We start from the raw sequence: 20,780 nt of genomic DNA on the forward strand, positions 1-20,780 counted from the left end.
CTCATAACTGGTTGCCTCTCCTAATGGTAAGGAGCGAATTTGAATTACAGAAGTTTATTCTGTTCATGTTGGCATAAGAGTGGTGCAGAGGTTTGTTCTTTAGATGAAGTGTCTGTGCTGAGGTTCACAGTAGAATAGCTATAAATATTGATGATGTGAATAATGTTGTTTTGGATAAAGACAACTGGAGGGAGGAAGGAAGAAAACCTTGTTGCTGTTGTCCGTAACTGCAGTTTCAGCTCTTAATATAACTTAATAGTTTACCAGTGGAATAGTGTGTGAGGTCAGAAGGAGCTCAGACTAGGAAATAACAGGGTGATTCACTTTTCCAAAGCAACTTTCTTTTCTTTTACTTTTGAACAACTCTTAATTGAAAAAGAGCAAAGTAATTAGAAAGTTTTTGTTGTTGCTAATGATAACTTTTCCTCCTGCTTAATTTTTTTGTTGTACTGTAGCTAATGCATTACAAAACCCCTTCAATTAAGTGGGGAATGTTTTAAAACAAAGAGATTTTTTTTTTAACATTTATTCCCTTTTGACTTTCTTTTGACCGCAGGAACAAAAGGACACTTGTTTTCCTATTCTTACTTGGCCAGAATACAAATCAAAATAGCAAAATAACTACTGCATTTGGAAGGTGGCAGCTTTAATAAATCAGTTAAATACTTCAGAGTTCATAATTCTTCCTTTTTTCAGTAGGGAGAATTTTTTATGAACACTTTAATGCTTTACCTCGAATATTGCCTTGAAGACTTGAGACAAAGTGCAGCACTGTTCTGTTTATAGTAGCTGCAAAAAATTACTGGTTTCCTCTGTAAATCACTGGAAATGATTAGAAGTATGCATTTTTCAGCAAAAATAACATTGCATTGTATTATTTTCTTGGATTTTTTTTGAAGGAAGGCTGTTTTGGAGTGCTACAAACAAATGAATAGTTGTTATGGACTGTTATTAAAATCATTTAGATGTTGCTTTAGAGTGGTGTGTGTTCCCTGCTCCAAAGGATCTGTCATCATACTCCATCTTAATAAGTCACTGAAATAGCATTAGCTTATAGTTATGCAAAAGTTTAAAATTTGATGAAGTAACAATTTATTGTGCAAGGCGACTAGTGGCACTGGTTCTGCATATTTTAATGGAAGTATAGATTATTCATTCAAACAAGGCTAAAAGGAAATGGTGACAGTGCACTGTCGGTGATGTTACTGCAGAAAGATCCCTTTAAGAAATAAAACCCATGTTCTATGGCTGAATGTGCCTCTTCTCTCCATGCACGGTCCCCCAAACAGTTTAACTGAACCTATCAAAATTTAACTTCAGTAGAGCACACTATAGCTTGTAGTTCAAATGGAATTTAGAACCGCTATGAATGACCTTGGTAATTGACACCATCTATAGTTTGAACTTCCATGAACTCACCTTTGTAGTCTTACTCCTAAGGGTATGGCACCAGCCTTACTCAATTTTGAATTTTATAAGTATAACCAACTTTGATCTTTCATGTGATATGTGGAAAACGATGGCACTTTTTTCCAAAGGAATAACGAAGTCTGAAAACTTGGTATTTGTGACACATAGAAGTACAGAGCAGAACTATAAGCATGTAGCAAATAGATATTTCATCATATGTGCCCATTGTAGAAATACCAAAAAACCAACACCTCCCTCAAACAGTGCATCTGACAGTGGGTGTGTTGTATTTTTTGTTCTCAGGCTTTATTGCTAATCCATTTGCAAATGGGCAGGCACGAGGAGTATGGCGGATGGTACAGTAGTCAGGCTCTCTTCCCTGCTGTGTTATCCGATGAAGGGGTGCTTTTCGAGTGACCGTGTGTCTTGTGACTGGGAGTCAGGTTTGGGAGTCTGATACTAGCAGCTCCGTTGTTTCAGAAAGCAGAGAGCTGGGCTGTTGGTGGACGGTTTCTTTAGGGATCCTGCAGCAGGATTTCTCACAATCCTTTGCATGGCTTTGGGATTTCCTAACATTGCATGTTTGTAGGGAATGTCATTTTTACCACGATACTGTGGGAGTTTTTCTTCTCAAGTGTTTATACTATCCCCCTGCAATGGGAGCTCTTTCTCCTCCCTGTTACAGTCATAATACACTTGCATCACTTGTGTTAGGTTTTTAATTCCTTTTCTCTCCTGAAAAAGCACTCCATATACTTCTCCTGGAGTTCTAGGAATAGTAGTAAAAAGAACCCTATTCCTCCTCCTCTTGGTCGCTTTTCCCTTGTTTCTTCATCTTGTACTTCATCTAGTACTTTCTTCCACTCTTTATTAGCAGAGAGGAGCTGGGGGAAAGAGGGAGTCCCCTTCTCTAGATAACTAATGCTCAGGTAGGATGTAATCTAGTTCTTGAATCCAGGAGCTCTGCAGAAGGATGTTGGAACTGGCCGCATCAAAGGAAGAGGTTGAAGATGTCTTGCATTTGGGTTGCTTTTACAGCCTTCTCTGAATGTGTCAACATAAATCCAAAACGAGTCAATTGCAAAAGGAATTTCCCTGTGTAGAACAGTGCAAAATAAAGGAGATTCGGATTGTTAAACAGGCTACGTAATTCCACTTGTTTTCTGTATAAATGATCCTATTCTTTGGTCATGGATCAAGTCAAATAATACTTTTTTTTATCCTAGATGTTTGTGGCAAAGCACTGTCTAACTCTTACGTCTCAATTTCTTCACTCCGTTGGAAAAGGTTTTCTTTGATAGTGTGTCAAAGCTTATTGAAGTTCTTGACATTAACTACTATCTTAAATATAAAATATTGCATCCTAAAGTTGTCTCACTCTAGTTTATGTGACTGTTTTCTTTTGTCTGGGAATTCTACAGACATGTTGTAAGGCAGCTGCAGTTGGAAACCTGCTGCTGTGTCTTGGAAGCCAGCTGAAGTATCATTCTTTGCATGTGCTTTCAAACTACTATTTGGCTGAAGCAGCATAGTGATTCTTCAAGTCTGATATGTCAGAGTGTGCTGATGAGGAACTGTTTAACTGAGGTGGTTTATTTAGTCAGTCTTGTTTAAACTGTTTTGACCATTCAAGCTGGTCTAACATATCTGTGCAGAGCCAGGTCTCATTGCAATCCTACTTAAAGGCAGTTTGGAGGCTATTTTCTTTTAGGACTGATGTTTTGGCCACAAAGGGACCTAATTCTGTCTTCTGAGGTTTTGTTGATTTGTTATAAACTGAATAGCAATAGCTGGGTACTTTACATTAGCAAAAGTAAGCTCTCAAATGTGACAACACTTCTAAACTAGAATAGCATATTGCCCAGTGGAGGGAACACAGTAACCAAGCACTCTAATCTGTATAGACTGTGTTTTTTTCACCTTGCTTTTGTGGTTGACTTTGGGGAGTAGGGTACCTATAGCTACCTCAGTGATCAGACTGGGCTCTGGGCATACTATGCCTTGCTGGTTGTATGTGCTCACTGCTACCTAAGCTGCTATTGGTTTTTTCAGTATTAAGGAGGACATGATTTAGACCGATAGTCTTGGGGTAAAACACTCAGTGAAATTGGATAAAGGTGACTATAAGCATTTCTTACAAAAGGGAAGACCCTGCCCCCCAGTTCCCAACTTCATGGATCAGACCAAGTCATACACTTCATGCTGGTCCATTCCTACTCAGATGCAAACCAGGAACGGATATGGCTGGCAGCATGTGGCTCAAATAAAGTAAAATCTGCTAACCCTAACAAAAATTGAGATTTGTTGCTAAGCACCTATTTCCTCTAATATTCCTTTCCCAGTGTAACGATTCCTGAATCTTGAAAGCTCTGTTTGTAGTATAAATTGAAGTCAATAGCTTTGATAATAGAATTTATTTCCATAATCCAGTCTTCTATGGATAAAGGTTTAAATCACTTAATAGAGCTTATTTAATATTATTTACTCCTTGACCTCATTAGGAAAAGATGGAAACTGCACTATCCTTACAAGCTGCGAACTCTTCGACACTGTGATTGCTGTTCTGATTGCTGTTTGCATTGACAGCTGCTGTACTGAAAAGAAAAGGAAGGGAAACGTGAAACCTGGGGGCCGTGTGCGATACAGTATCGCCGTGCAGTACAGCATGAATCCACATTGTGTGCGATTACCAGACAGTAAATCAGCTGTGCTGTGCTAGAGCCAGAAACCAGTAGCTTTCACGCTTGCTGCCTGTTTCCCACTCATTGTAAAGCCCTGCCCTATCACTTGATAGACCTGGAAAGGAAGCACAGGGGAAGCGAGTGCCACTGCTGGTTCAAAATGTTCCAGGGCAACTGGAAAGTTTGAGCAATGGCCTGGGTGAGAAGAACAAGACCTTATTGACAGGGTTCAATCCTAGTCAAGTCTGTTTCCCATCAACTTCCTACGTAATCACAGCCTTTCTTTTTTCATCTCCTTTGCACTCACTGGGTTTCCAACTTTCACCTCCTTTATATTTTATATATTTATTTTAGTGGACTGAGCAACCAAGGAGAAGTGGGAAGTTTTCTTCCCTCTGATCCACCTCTGCTAAATCCTGGAGTAATTACTAATGAAAAAGATGACAACTACATTAAAGGTAGTTGTCATCCCCGCCTTTTGCCCCCATGTTTCTCCAGTTTCCATTGCCTATTCTTTGGATTTCTCCTTCCGATAGTCTTATTTTTTTCATTTGATGTACAGAAATATATACTCTTCCAGTCGTGCCATGGCACATGTGGTCATAGACTGATGGCTGTTGGGTTATGGCACTGCAAAGTCATGTGAACACACACACACACATGTAGTGGGAGAAGTATGCAAGCTGAGACTTTCTTGGTTTCAAGCTCTTCTACACTGTGTAAGACTTTATGAAACACTTATACCGAAGTCACTCATTTTTTCTAATGCTGCAATTTTAAACATACACCAACATGCCCCCTGTACACTGCACCGTGCCATTTTGCATAGACTTAGGCATGATTTTGCCATCGGTGTAGTAAGCAGTCTCCACCGGCAGTCCTGCTGCTCTAGGACCTCCTAGTGCATCTCAGATTTCATACTTCAGTATGTTATTTTCCTTAGGCTGTCTATGAGATGAGAAAAGCTCATTTAACCTGAGGTGAGAGGTGTTGCTCTGGAGAAACATGCTTTCAGAAAGAGGACCAGAGAGATGTCTGTTTAGTTTTACATTTAAATGCCTCTGGCCATGATCACGGCAGAGCAGATCCACATAACGGAGTTTAACATGTAAGCATAGGGGGCATCTTGTGTTTTTGTGGTCTTTCTGTAGCAAGTCAATTGACTCTGGTGAAATACTCTCACGTATTAAAGGAACAACTGGTTCAAAAAGTCAGTGAAAAATTGCAGACTCTTTGGGCTGAATTGGTTAGTGTGCACTCTTCTGGAGGGGTAAACTTTGCTGGGTTTGTGATGGTGCATACACATTTGTAAGGATAATAAGACTTATTGTATTTGGTAATCCTGGCAATAGTGATGCCAGGAAAATCATCTTATTTCAGGAAAACATGCGCTAGCATGTATTTTGAAGTATTTGCTTTTTGGGAGTTTAATAGTTAAAGTTGACAAGGATTTAAAAGGAAGGAAAAAAAACCAAACCCAAAACCAACCCAAACTCTCAACCCTCAATAACATATAAAATGTGAAAATGGCTTGTATTCTGTAGTATAAATATAGGGTGTGCTAGGGATGTTTTTGAAAACTCAGTTGGTCAGGCAGGCAGAATTATTGTTGCCTTCGGAAGGCTTGTGGAAGGAGCGTGTGTGCAAGGGAGATGCAAGTGTGACAGTGCTACAGAGGCACGTCAGTTTGCAGAATATGCCAAGGTTGCACTGATTTTTCTAGAATGTTTTTCCTTCCCTATCTCCAAAATAGTTCAAATTCAGTAACTGTGGTTAGGATATTTTGGAAAGACATCCCCAGGCACTTTATAATGTAACTTGGGAAGAGATTCAAGAGACAGGAGTTCTCAACCAGCATTTGTAAGCAAGTTATCTTAAAATATACTGCTGCTTAATGTAAAATAAACCAAAAAGCATCTATAGTATTTTTAGGTGAGTGTATAAATCTGGAGAAATCAAAGTATATGCTTGTTAGCCAGTCAACTCGCTGCAAATTTTTTTTTCTTCCCTTTTTTGAGACCTTAACCAGTCCAAATCTCTCAGGCCCACTCACTATGTTTCTAATATTTTCCTATATCTTATTCTTCCCAGGATGGATCGTACTTGGCTGAGTTCCTGCTGGAAAAAGGCTACGAGGTGAGTGACTCGGTGACCGACTGCAGGCTGATGGAGTCGTTTGGATGCTGCAGCTCCCGCTTCCTCTGCTTCTGTCCTTCTCTGTGTATGTTTTCCACTCCAGCCCTAGATAACAAATCAAAACTCCAGAGAGGAATGTGCAACATGGCCTGTAATCATGCCAGCTTATTGTACTATTTATCATCTAACGTCCACTGGTGGATTCCCTCTTCTCCTCAGGGTATAGCTGCTTTGCATGTTTCCCGCCAACTCAGATAAGCAGCGACCTGTGTGAGCCAAAACTGTAAGGAATTAGGGAATAATTTATGATGCAATGTACCACATAAAGGAATAAGAATCTCTTGTTTGTTCTCTTCCCCCCTCTCTCTTTCCACGCTAAAGGCCCTTTTATTTTGGCAGTTATACTTCAGCAAAGAAAACCTTGCATTTTGCTGTGTCTGTTTAAAAAGCAAAAAAAACACCCCCAAAACCCAAAAATATACTTTGATTGTGTTACTTTCCACCCCTTCTCTTGGATAATTATATTCTTGCTTAGCACATGATTTTCATTTACCTTTTCCTTAAAATAAAGGGAGTCTGATTCCTTACTTCTTGCTGCATAATTTTCCCTGGCAAAATTGTCTTTTTTTTGTGGCCCAGCCAAGCAACAATCACATTATTATGGTATGATTTGATGGTTTTGAACTGTTGTGGGCATATATGTGGGAATGTTTGCCTTCTCAGTCATGAAAGATGCTTCCAAAATGTATGATAATGGAAGGAAAGGGGTGGTCAGATTAATCTCCCCACAATGTAGTATTTTCTGGGTTTTTAGTAAAAGCTAATGCTTGTTCTAATATTGGATTTTATTACTTCTGTTGTAATACTGATTCATAGCTTAGTGAGAAGTCTCTTCTCAGCCAGTCTGTGCTTTCCGTGCTTTTGCACGCGGTTAACCTTGCCTTGCTTATTCCATTCTTTCTCCTGCTTTGTTGATTGATCTGCTTATTCGTGTTGGTTTTCCAGAGTTGTAAATTGATTATTTTTACTAGTTCTCCATTCCATTTGGGGAAGAGAGATATCATTGTGGTTGCTTCTGCTGCTTTAAAGGCAAAAGCACATGCTCTTTCCTAGTCCACAATGAAATTGGGAACTGCTAACTGCAACTAAAATGAAATATAACCCTTTCCACAATAGAAAGGTTACAATAATTGGGTAGAAGGTTTTTTTTTCTTCTGTTCCTCTGTTCTCCATCTATTTGTTGGAATTCTTTCCAGTGTTCCCAGTTACGAGACCTCTGTTCCTGAATAACCGAACACAAGAGTACATGTGATAACTGATTGCATCCCTAACTAAGGTGGTTCATTTGACTTTTTTTTTTAATTTCAGTCTATTTAAAGATCAAGCCCTATTGAGAAAAATCCACTGATCTTACATTCTTAACTAGATTAACCAGTTTGCACGCATTTTGGCTTGTCACAAAGTTTGCATTTCACCTGTCCCATGCAGACAAAGGTACCTTTCATCATTTTTTTTTTTACGGTAATATTGCTGTCATGGATTAAGCATTTGGCAGGTTTTCTTTCTCTTGTATGTGCATACCAGAAAGAGGAGTGGGAGAAAAAAAAAAGAAAAAAAGCTGGGTTTGCATGTTTTCTTGTTATCGCTGGATACAACAGGCTCTCTGGATTTGTTTGTTTGCTGAAACTTTTTGAAGTCCTGGGGTGACTGCATTTAGCACATCTCACCCAACATTTGACCGATATCACAGTCATTCAGCTGACACAAAGGTCTTGCAAGCACAACCCTTCATCGAACTTTGAGCTGGCAGGATTTGACTTATTGGTCAATTGTTTGTGTGAACTTGAATTTCAGCATGACTTCATTCAGAGAGAGATAATTGAGAGCTCAAGAAGTTTCTCATCAGGACTTTAAGCCAAATATTTAATTTTGCCAGAAGAGTTGTAGAGCACTTCAGTTCGCTTCCTTTAGAATAATTTGATGCTTTAAAACTGCAAAGTCTGATTTTTACTCAGCAAAGCAGATGTTAATTTGAGTACTCAATATTTCCAGCGTCTTTTGCAAAAGTGAAGTTGTTATGGAAATGTCTTTTTTTGAAAGTGTTTCTCTGTAAACCTTATGTCCCTATAAATTATCCACACATTCTATAAATAATTATTTTGATGGGGCTTTTAACTACAAAACTTTGAAAACTTATCTTTGTAAATTCATTACTTGATAGAAATTTCTTTTGGGGGGCCGTGTTTCTTAGTTCCCCATTGATCCTCAAAATGCAAATATTTTACTCAGTTGTGGGAAGTTTAACGTTTGAATTCTAGAACAAGGTATGTTGTGAGCCTGTTGTGTGGCTGGGCACCCAAGAGATTTTATGCAAGGAAATTGGCGTCATAAATTTGACTTGTAAGTTGTAAAGATAAAGCTATTCGGCTGTTATTAGAGATCTTGCCACCAAAGTGTAATTCTTAAAGCAGCAAACTGGTCTCACTCTGCGGTTGTGCATACCTTTTTACTCAGTTAAGTTTCAGACTTAAGGTGAAATAAAAAGTGTTTTCTGTGTCAATAACCATAGCTTGTGTTATGTGTAAAAGAAAAATCCCCGAACAAAACCAAACCAAACCCCCAAACGCTGCCTGTTCCTGCTGGTATATTCTCTCAGGTACAAGTTAACATGAAGTGAGAGAGTAAAGTGATGGCCCAACCCAATCAAGTGTAGGGTGCATCAAAGTGTAAGGGATCACTTTCAGAAATAAAGGTCAGGGAGAAGTGGAGGACAGTCAGATGCTGAAGCTTGGTTTCACTTGTGCAGGCACAACTTCTGCAGCTGGTAACCTAAGCTAATGTGAATTTTGGCAGCAGGTATGGGGCTATCTTACATAAGGAGGAAACGGGATCACTGTTTGAACAATTTCTCTAATGTATTAGACACAAACAGGCTTTTCTTTAATGTTAGTCAGAACCAGTGGGTTTTTTCCACTGACTTATTTATCATGGCTGGTTAAAGGAAATTCCCAACCTGCGTTTCAGGCCTTAGGCTTGCCTGTGTGTCTTGTTACCCACCGGAGAACACTGACTCATGAGGTCCACAAAACAGGACTGACTGTTCTGGCTGTTCTTCCAACACCCCAGAAAGTGAATAACAGCTGTTTTCTAAAATATATTTGGGCCTTGCAGCTGCTGCCCCTTCTTTCCCCTTGTCTTTTTCTTCCCTTCTCTCCTCTCTGCCCCCTCTCTCCTTTCCCTAGCCCCATCTCCTGCTGCTGCTTTTTCCATGCCCATCATCTCTGGCTCCAGAAAGACTTCTCTGCAACCAGGGAGAAGTGGTTATCTTGGGATTCACATATTGCTTCTCCAACTCCGGTAATGTTCGCAAGTCTCACTCACTAGCAGATGGTGCTCTAGGGCAATTCAGTGTGTTTTCTGTACTGTGTATGATGCTTGGGCTGCTAGTGGTGTCAACAAGGGAGAAGGTGAAACTACTCAAGGGTACTAACATAAACATGACGGCATCAGAGCTCATCTCAAAGTATTTTGTTACAATTTGGATAACTGTCTGCTTTTAGGAATAGAGACAAGCTCTGATTACCTGATATAAGGGTTAGGCCCATGTATATGAAGAGTGATGATGATGACACTTTCCTTTTAATGTTTACCACTTTCCTTTTATATTTTTCCTTGTTCAATCCCCAGGTGCATGGCATTGTTCGTCGGTCTAGTTCTTTTAATACAGGCCGGATTGAACATCTCTATAAGAACCCACAGGCTCACATTGAAGGAAGTAAGACCTTGTTTTTATATTTAAGGCGTGTGTTTTTTTTTTTAGTCTGTGGTATGTGTTTGGTGGAGAAAGGTCCCGGGAGCAGGAAGGGAATCCCAGTTTCCTCTACCTAAATGTTATTAATGAGTAGTTATTTTTAAGCTGTGCTTGGCTTAGGATTGGTTATTTAAAACAAAAACCAAACAAACAGAAACACTTGATAGCTAAGCTTCCCTTTTCTCTGCTTGTGTTAGCTAGCTGCTGTATCTCAGAAAGAAAAATGACGATTTTTCTCTGATGAAAACGTGACACAAAGTATAGATACTCTTGTGTGTGTGAGTTACCAAGAGGGGAAAATATGAGGGAGGCCCAGGAAGGCAGTTTCTGTTGCATAGAAATGCTGACACAGTTCACAATTAGCTAGGCAGTAGCAATTAGAAAAAGGCTAGGCCTGCAAAAAGCTATGTGAGGTTAAAAACACTGAGATATCAGAACAGTAAAATGGGTTTTTTTTGAGGCAGTTATCTTAAGCACTCCGCTTCTGTTTCCTCATGAGCTGCTTAGTGCCTGATGGAGGTGAAGGTTTGGGGACAGCCTGTATGACAGCATGAGTAAGACATGATCAGTTCTTACTGATGACAGGAAGAATGAATCTTTGGACCTTCTGAATTTCTGCACCCAAGGAAACGATTACCTGTTTTTTCCTGAAGGAAAGGCATTGCTCTTGGAAATTTGCTGACAATTTACTGTATTCTTTGTTACTGATGATAATCTGGAAGGCTGAAATTATTACCTTTAGTGTACACTTTGCAAAAATTGTTTGAGTATTTTATCTTAAAGAAGGTTAACTGGTCACTTAATGAGAAGAAGCTCAAATGTTGGACGGCTCCAGTTCAGCAGAAGGATTGAACATTTTAACAAGCATATAGTTCTCTACACTATGCATATTTGTAGAGTTGTGCAGACTGACACTGTCCTAAATAGTCTGGTTTAAGGTATTGTTAACACTAAATATCTCTATGCCGTAAATAAATCTCATGTGTTTTGAAGTCTGCTTCCCACCATGGTTAAACAGAACCTAATTTTAACAAATTGTAATATATAATGCAACTTCTAGATTTCATTTGATCTTTGCTTGTAACTTGTAAAAAATATTTAACTTCTGACATGACTTCAGTGGTATTTGCTGTGAATAGTTGCTACTTACTGTACATCGCTCCTTAAAATATCTGATTGAGGGAGGGGTAAAATTGAATAAAATATCTTCATGAAGAATACTGAAGCCTGTGCTTCTGTTAAGGACAATGTAAGAACTATTTCCCATGACTTACATTCATGGCTCACAACGTAAAATGAAGCAAAAGAAACCAAACAGGAACCTGTGCATTGTGAGGACCATCTTGTGAATATGAAAAGTGATTTGAGAAGACAATGTAGATCATGATAAATATGTATAGGAACATTTAAGGAAAGGGATTGAAGAAAGGAAGAAGAAAGCAGACCTTAAATGTTTTTCCCCACTTCTTATCTCATTTTCCTTTAACTGAGGAATGCAGCCATATGAATGGGAGGAGGAGGAATTGGACTTGGAATCTCAGGAAAGGCTGCTCCATGGAAACTGTTTGGAAACAATGGGTTTCCAGGCAGTACTGGAGGAAGCAAAGAAGCAATAATGGTTGATGTGAGCAAACCCTAATTTTGTCTTTGCCTTATGTGTTCTTCCCATGAGGAATTGATTACACATTGCAAGATGATGATCTTCATAGACAGTGAACCTCTTTATACAAAAAAAAAAAGTAGGGAGAGCAAGAAGGAAAACAAGATGTTTCCTGAAGTAAGCCCTCCAACTGTTGCTTGCTAAGGAGGTTTTTAGATTGGATAATATTACTAAAACCCAAAGGTTTTGACATTTGATCTGTGTTTATAAATCTTTGCACCAAATCCCATTTCTAGTAAGCCTTTCCACTTAGCCTATTACTCTTGAAAGACCTCTTTTTTTTAATGAGTCAGAAAACGAACAGAGCCTCATGCCCTGCTCCCCTTCAAAAAAGCCATTTGGACAAGAAGCTTTGAAGACTTGATGGTAGACCAAGATGGGCATTCCCCTTTGAGAGCTTTAAATTAAAGGTAGTTGTGGGAGGGTATCTCTGCTCGGCTCAGCCCAGCTGGCAGCCCACCTTTCCCTGGGAAGCTCTGAGACTGCTCTCTGGCCTGGGGATGGTGGCAGAACTGGATGTAGGAAGAGGGAGCCTGGCTGTGGCACCTCTTTCCTGCTCAGCTGCTGCTTAGGCTGGAGAGGAACCTGTTGCTCTTTCAGGCTCTAAAGCTCCTACAGAGCTGCTGCTGCTCCCTGGGCCCCCTCTTGTAACAGTGTCCTCTGCTCCATCCTCTCTGAAAGGCTGGCTCAGCTGGCAGGGAGATTTTGTTTAACTCCCAGCCAAGGTAAGCAGAGGAAGAAGAGGGTCCCCTGTTGCCTAGGGGAAGCTTTCTTTTCTGGTGCAGAAAGGATAATGCATTTGGGTTCTTCCCTGCTCCCACCAGCCCACAGAGTTGTCCTGAAAAAGGTGGTAACTGCCATCAGAGAAATTGGTTAGGTGGTGCTTGCTCTTGGTCTCTATTTAGTGTTGCAAGAAAAATGCAGCAGTTGTTAAGGCGGTCTGGACACCAACAGTTTTGAGGACTGCAGGTTAACACCAATATCCAAATAGTTTTATCCTATAACCATTTGGGATCTCGTGCATGCTGTGGCCCACAGGCAGAACTGGTTTCGTGTATTGAATTTCATTTGGGAAGCAGGACAGTTGCATTCCATAGAGTGGAAATGTGGTGGTGTTCCAGCACAGCCTGTATAGAACTGGTGGCAGCAATAAAGGCAGCCCACACCATGGATAATTGATGTGTATGCACAAAAAGGGTCATAACCTGCTTGCCAGCCCTCATATAATCACAGTTATCTCTTCTTTTAAAAAGAAGTTGCGTTACCATTCCCTTACCTGTTAGCCACAGCTTCAACTTGGATCTTGAAGTATCTTCAGAGCTGTCCTTTTCAAGCAATGTGGATGTAAAAGCAGATTTCAAGAATATACTGTGACCTGCTGGGCTGTATCACTTTATCAACCTGAAGAGCCTCAAGTACCTGTTAAATAGGAATGTGCAAAGCTGAACACCTGAGAACTGCGTGATCTGTTACTTCCTTGCTGCCTTAAACTGTTAAAAAAACATTAAAAAACTCCCAAAACAGCTTAAATAAAAACAAAGTTCACATCTCTTTACAGCACTTTAAAAAATGTACTGTGGATTCATATGGTAGTCTCTTGTAATAAACCTTGTATTTCTTGGTTTCAGGATTAATAAAAAGAAAAAAAAAATCAAGTTGATTATATCTGTAGATGATACAGCCCCAAAAAAATGGTGATCATTGTCAAATGGGAAGACTGGTAAACTGTACTGGAATTTCTTCTTTTTCCTGGAGATAGGGCAATATAAACATAAACTTATTAAGGTCAAAAACATCAAATGAAAATCTACATAAATATGGCAAGTAAATGTAAACAGCTAATTTATCAATAGTTATAACAAGATTTTTCTTGAATAGATATGTGAATAACAGTATGGTGGTATGATTTTATTTTTTTTAAAAATAAGAGGAAAATGAGACCTGTTTTATCAGAATGAATTTCACTTCTGGAATAATTTCTTGACAGGTCAAGGTCCTGAAACCAAGAAAAAGTTGATAAGCCATCGCAACCTGCTCTTTTAATTTTGACAGGAGCTGGTCTCATGCTCTTACCTACTTTTTCACACACAAATTAGAAAGCAACTCAGTTGGGAAAGGATAAATAGCAGCTGTGTGACTGATTTTATCTAACCACATTCGAGATTTTGGTGTGTAATATGAAGCATGTTTCATTGACAGTTACAATGTTCTCTGAAATTCCTTTCCAGTGTGTATCTATTTTTTAAATGGAAAAACAATAGTAATAAATGCAGTGGGTTGTACTGTAATGTTATCTAAATGTTCATCTTGTAGGTACCTTAGGCATTTTTGTTGTGTTGTAAAATTATTCACAGTGAGGAACTTAAACATGTGCAACATTTTGGGAAGGAGGAGAAAGCTATTGATGTATGCTTAAGAAGTTATTAAAAACCTTTGTGAGTGAAAGATTAGAAGCCTAAACTAAAATAATACTTTTTTTATTTTGTGGCTGAAATTCTGTATATGACATTGGTCTAATTTATACAACCCGGGTTACTGAAGTGTGAACTATTAAACAAATTATATAAATGTTGCTGGGTAAATCAGATTATTGAAGAGAGAATCTGAAATGGTATTCATTACTCCTGCAGGGAAATAAATTTTGTGCTTAAAGCAGGGGAAAAAAATGAAGCAAAACCTTGTTCAGCTGGTGATCTCAACTTTTTCGAATAAATGTTCACTTGGATTTTAAACCTGGAATAGGATTTGGACCAATAATGCCGTATTGTTCTGGGACTAAAGTGTATTAATTCTGTGTTCTTATACTCTGAAGACATGAAGCTGCACTATGGTGATCTTACGGACAGCACCTGCCTGGTGAAGATCATTAATGAAGTCAAACCCACTGAGATATACAACCTGGGAGCTCAAAGCCATGTCAAGGTGAGTAGCTTCTAGCACTGAGAATTGTGAATGTGCATTGGTGGTGGTATACTGCTTTGATTATTTTAGACTGCAGCATTTATAGCCATTTTAACAACTGCTAACTTTGACAGGTAAACACTGCCTTAAATCAAGATAGCTGTGTCTGCTGTGGCGCTGAATTACTGCATGAGTCTTGCTACTGAATGTATATTGAGATGTCAGAATAAGTGAGGTTAAATTGTCATTATCAACAAAATCCACACATTTAAAAATCTGATTTTTCTACCGTATGAAACAACTTCTGCTGTAGAGTTTGCTGCTGATCGGTCCTAGTGGAGAAGTTATGCAGTGTTAGGCCAAACAGCGCTTAGAAACACATTATTCTGTTTGCATTAAAATCAACACGTGTATCTGAGTGCATCACTTCTAGAAAGGCTTCGCCTATACCAGTTTTCATGCAGGTGGTATTCTTTGAAAGAGTGACCTACAAATAGAGAAAACAGCTTTGCTAATACTTGCAGTATTATAACATTTCTGGGTTTTTGGTTTGAAGAATCAAGTTATAGAAACTGAAACAAAAAACACCTGTTGAAGATAAGTAACTTGACCCTGGCAAGTACTGCTGCATCATAAAGAAAGCAAATGAATAGTAGAGAGGATAATTTTAATTTGTTTTACATATGTTAAGCTACATTGCTATATCATGGAAAAGCTCGATTTACAAACAACTGACCTCTATTTACTTGCAGAAACTTCATTCATACTTCATTTCATGATTACAGACTGAAACTGATGGCCAGGTAGCAAATTGTCATTGAAATAAATTGTGTGTCAGTCATATGTCCTGTCTTTATGGTGTGCAATGTGAAAGTATTCTTAAGTGGCAATATTCCCTGGCCTCTCTTGAGGTGAGAACTGAAGGAGCATTTAAGCCACGTGAAAATCAGTTTGGCTTTAGTTTCATAAATCAGCCTTCTTACAAAGAGCAATGTGTTGTTCCTATCACTCTCTAAGCCTCAAAACCCAGCAAGAGGAAATCATGTTGAAAGACTGCAGTTATTGACAAGGCAAGCAGCAGAATATAGAGATGAAATGAGAATAATTTTGCTTTTAAATTGCTTGCGTGATTGGATTATCCAGTTTGCTCTGTGCTAAACATGACTCTGGGTTTATTAGCTTAGGTACAGCAGTATAAGAACAAGGCTACATGAGTCCAAGGGCAGCTTTGGTCCAGAAGGCAATTTAACTGCTGCTTTGCAGAGTGAAACCTGAGCCAGCAAACCTTGCTGGGTATTTGCAGTCCACAGCTAGGTGTTCCAGCATTTCTTTTCTTGAACTAGTGCATTGGATAACAATCTCCATGGAAATTACTTGTGTCCCTTAGGTGGTGTTAGCATGGTACTAATGTTCTAGTCCCAAACTATCTCCATGTGGCTGCTGCAGCTGCCAACAGCTTAAATCACAGCACTGGGAGGGCATGAAGGGGTGGCGGTGGTGATGCTGCTATAGGTGCTTGCATGACGCTGCCGTGCGCTCTGGGAAAGTTTATTCCTCCAGTATCTCACTGCATGAACATTTTGAGCCAATGCAGATCTGGCACAGAGCCTTGGCTTTTGGACATCTAATGTGCCTTGGAGCACAATGAGGAGACATCAAAATGACTTTCTTAAAAGCTAGCCTGAATGCAGCAGGCCAATACTTAGGCAATGTTAGAAGTCCTATTGGAAGTCTTCAGGGACTTCTTCAGGGTGTGCTTATTTTGCTTCCTAGCATCTCCATTAGAACTTCCGTTGTTGCAGTTGAGAGAATCTAGGCACCCCAAGTCTGTTGACTGAGGTGGTTGGGGGACTTGACTATGGTATCAATGGGACTTAAATGCAGTCCAACAGTGCTTACCATTTTAAAACAATTCCCAATGTTAGGAGAGGGAGTAGAACTTGGCCACCGGTTAGGGGTGAATGTCTTCACCAGAGACCTGAACAGCTCTTACCATTAAACTTTGGTTATGTGAACTTACTGGTTTTGCTGTGTGCATCATGTTTGGTGAAGGAGGGAAAAGAACTAATCTTAGCTTGCTTCACATTCTGGTGACTTTGAACCAGTGACGTCTTCAGTATTTTTTGGTGGTGTTTATGTTGGCTTGTGTTTATGCAGAATAAAGTTTTCTATCGCTCTCACTTCCAGTTAGTTTGTGAGCCATGCTGAAATGAAGGAAAATAAAATAATAGGAAGTTGGTCTGGTTTCCTGTAGGAAACCAATGAAGATGAAATTGGTTCTTGGAATGAACCCACAGTAGTCTGGGAAATACTGTCAGAGAAGACGTTTTTCTGAATCATAAATAGTGAGGAATATGACTCATAAAGTAGGTCACTGAGAGGCTGATCTGATCTTGTACACGGGAGAAAGTGAGAGAAGACTGAAACTTGCTCCTTATTAAAAACAGTAAACTTAACAGAATGATATCATCAGCAGGAACAAATTATCCAGCGTGCATTCCTGTCTGTTTTGGTGAGAGATGGGGATTAGCTCTCGGCGCTGTAGCTTCTCCATTGGATGTTCAGAAAACAGTAGCATATTCACTTCATCGTTACTAAGTAAACAGTTTAGCCTTATTTTCTCTATCCAGTCTTTATACGTCCTGCTGCTTTGGCTTTTGGTGCTTTGGGAGTCTGGTGTGCTGACCATGATTTGTTTTCATTTAATTAGGTTTCATGGGAGTGATTGTTTACGGTATATTGATTCTAAATAATAATCTATTACTGTGTATAGGTAGTATGCAGATGGCTTAATCTAAATTCTGTTATCTATAACTCTATATTCATATACCCTCTCTGAATGTCTTGAAAATCAATTATACAAATGCTAGGTTGGCTAAAATGATATAAATGTCTCTTCTTGCACAGTGTTTAAGTAAATGCGCACACATAGATAGTTACAAGTTCATATCTTATTTTTTTCTGAAGGACAAGCGATCTCATCAGTATTTGACTGTGCTGTAAGGTTTTTTGTCTTGAGTTGTATTGAACTGGTGAAGCTGGTAAATTTTTTTTTATAAATTTCTGAAGTAAAAAGGCAGTGTAACTGTAGTAAAAGATCTCTTGCTTTCAGCACTCGAAACGTTGTACTGAGCAGTTAAATGTAGGCCTGAAGAAATGGCTCTGGTTTTATCGCTATTGCTATCCTAGTAGTCATGTATTAAATAGCCTAGTCCCATTTGGCTGTAGTGCAGATAGCCACAATTGTTCAGATTACTTCTTTAAATTGTACTGGGTAGTAGAAGGTTATTTTGCCTACTTACTGTTGGCATTTGTTGCCAGAAATCTTATCGCGAATGTGTTTTATGAGATACAAAAATAATAGGTTTACTTTTCTGTGACAGCTGTTCCTTACATATGCAGCATGGATGTATTACTGAAGACTAAAACCTTACTTGCGTGTAACTACATTTAAAAACCCAGTAAATGTTCAGTTTGTTTTTTTTCACCTTGCAAGATGCATACAGGTTTTTTTTCTTCTTTAGTTTAGGGGATATTTAAGTTCTAATTTAGTTTTAAGTCCTTGCAGACATATGGGTGCTTGGAGTCATGCAGAAATTAATTTTAAGAAGGAAACCCTACCACCGCTAGCTGAAAGGTGAAATGTAAAAATCAAGGGGCTTTTAGCATATAATGCCTCACTCGAGTAAGGATCTCTTTACACTTGTCTATTGAATTCAGCTTTATATCTAGCTCCTCCATTTTTCCTTCTATATTTTTGTGTTCTCCAAAGAGAAAGCCCCTCAGTCTTGGGAAACCTTTAGTCTCCTCTTTCCCCATGCTGGCAAAATTAAAGAACTTACGCATTTCTGATTATTTTGTGGTTTTATCTGCATCAAATACTGACCCCTAATTACTGTGAACCAAACATGTTATGAACTACTAATTGATTTCAACCCCATGCCTGTTAATGTGACTATGTCTGTTTTCATGCTGCATGGAGGGTGAAGTGGCAGCAGGGAAGATGAAGAAACAAAAAAATAGCAACAAGGTCTTCAGAGCCTATGGAGGAAAATTCCAGCTTATGTAAAAACCTGTGCTCACGTGTCTCTGCTGCATCCTGAAGTTATAGCTTGCGTGCTGGGTGGTGGGAAAGTGGGATTGCTGCAGGGAGGGGAAACTTGAAATACACAAGCAAAAGTTTACATCATATAATTTTACAGAATGGTTGAAGGTTGGAAGGGACCTCTGGAGACTGTCTAGTCCAACCCCCTTACTCAAAGTAGAGTCAGCTAGAGCAGGTTGCAAAGGACCTTGTGCAGTCAAGTTTTAAGTAGGATGCAGACTCCACAACCTCCCTGAGCAACTTGTTCCCTCACCCGTGCAGTTCCGTCACCCTCACAGTAAAAAAACAACACTCACCACCACAAACTTTTTTCATATTTTTAAATGGCATTTCCTGTATTTCAATCTGTGCCCATTGCCTCACCTCCTGTCACTGGATACCACTGAGAAGAGTCTGTCTCAGTCATCTTTACTCTTCCTACCACCCATCAGGTATTTTTATACACATCAGTCAGATCCCCCCTCTGAGCCTTCTTCAGGCTAAACAAAACCAGCTCTCTCAGCCTCTCCTCATCTGACAGATGCTCCAATCCTTCAGCCCTTTGTGGCCCTTTGCAGGTCTGTTACGTCTGTACTGGGAGCCCAGAATTCACAGTGGTCTCACCACTCAGCACTGTAGAGGCAAAAGATCACTTCTCTTGATCTTCTGGTGACACTTATCCTAATGCAGCTGAAGATGCTGTTGGCCTTCTTTGCTGGCTCATGGTCAACTTTGTGTCCAGTAGGACCCCCAGGCCCTTTTCTGCCAAGCTCCTTCTCAGTTGGTCAGCCCCCAGCATGTACTGGTGCATGGGGTTATTCCTTTGGAGTTGCAGGACTTCACACTTCCATTTGTTGAACTTCAAGGAAATCCCTTCTGCCCATTTCTCCAGCCTGTTGAGGTCCCTTTGAAGGACAGTATACCCATCTGGCATTATCAACCACTCTTCCCAATTTTGTAACATTTGTAGACTTGCTGGGGATGCACTCTGTCAAGGTCATTGTGTACCCCTGGGGTACACAATTAGTGACTGGACTCCAGCTGGACTTTGTGCCACTGATCACAACACTCTGAGCCCAGCAGTTCAGCCAGTTTTCAATCCACCTCACTGTCCACTTATCTAGCCTACTCTTCCTTCATTCACCAACCCAGTCATCTCATCATAGAAGCCTATCAGGTTGGTCAGGCATGATTTCGCCTTCATAAATCTATGCCTGACTTCTCCCAATCACCTTCTTGTCCTTCATATGTTTGGAAATGGTTTCCCGGATTAGTTGCCCCATCACCTTCCCAGGGATCAAGGTGAGCTGACCAGCCTGTAGTTCCCTAGATCCTCCTTCTTGAAGATAGTAGTGACGTCTCCGTTCTTCTAGTTGTCAGGAACCTTCCCTGATTGCCATGACCTTACTAGAGTGGCTTTGCAACGGCATCAGCCAACTCATTCAGCACTCATGGATGCATCCCACAAGGTCTTATGGTGTGTGTCTGGTTTGTATAAATGTTCCCCTGATCATCTTCTACCACAGGTAAGTTTTCATTGCTCCAGGCTTTCTCATGGGTCTCGGGGGCCTGTGATTTCTTAATGTCAACCTTACTAGTGAAGACAGAGGTGAAGAGGATGTGGGATACCTCAGCTTTTTCAGTGTCTTTTGTCATCAGGTTGTCTGCCCTGTTCAGCAGCAGGCCCACATTTTCACTGATTGTCTCTTTGCTACTGATAGACCTGCAGAAGTTCTTGCTGCCCTTCATGTCCCTCACCACATTCAAATCCAGATGGGCTTTGGTTTTCCTACCTCTATACCTGCCTACTTGAACATTCTCTTTGTATTCCTCCTGGGTTGCCTGTCTATGCTTCCACCTCTTATACATCTCCTTTTTATGCTTGGGTCAGGAGCTCCTTATTCGTCATGCAGGCCTCCTGCCACCTTTGCTTGATCTCATACTTGTCAGGATGGACCATTCTTAAGCTTGGAGGAGGAGATCTTTGAAAATCAGCCAGGTCTTGTGGACTCTTCTTCTTCTCCAGGGCTGTATCCCACGGTACTCTAGCAAGCAGATCCCTGAACGGGCAAAAGCCTGCTCTCTTGAAGTCCAGGA

The 20,780-nt window shown here is 39.9% G+C and overlaps 1 protein-coding gene across 1 annotated transcript in view; it reads left to right on the forward strand.

The window, feature by feature from the left end:
* The window catches only part of GMDS (GDP-mannose 4,6-dehydratase), a 430,502-nt gene that overhangs the window by 63,831 nt on the left and 345,891 nt on the right, over positions 1-20,780 (forward strand). The window contains exons 2-4 of the mRNA XM_076330453.1: positions 6,183-6,227; positions 9,915-10,002; positions 14,511-14,620. Coding sequence (XP_076186568.1) covers positions 6,183-6,227; positions 9,915-10,002; positions 14,511-14,620 — 243 coding nt within the window. The remainder of the gene's footprint in view (positions 1-6,182; positions 6,228-9,914; positions 10,003-14,510; positions 14,621-20,780) is intronic.

The sequence above is a fragment of the Aptenodytes patagonicus genome, chromosome 2 (assembly GCF_965638725.1).
Source record: "Aptenodytes patagonicus chromosome 2, bAptPat1.pri.cur, whole genome shotgun sequence".
Classification (NCBI taxonomy): Eukaryota; Metazoa; Chordata; class Aves; order Sphenisciformes; family Spheniscidae; genus Aptenodytes; species Aptenodytes patagonicus.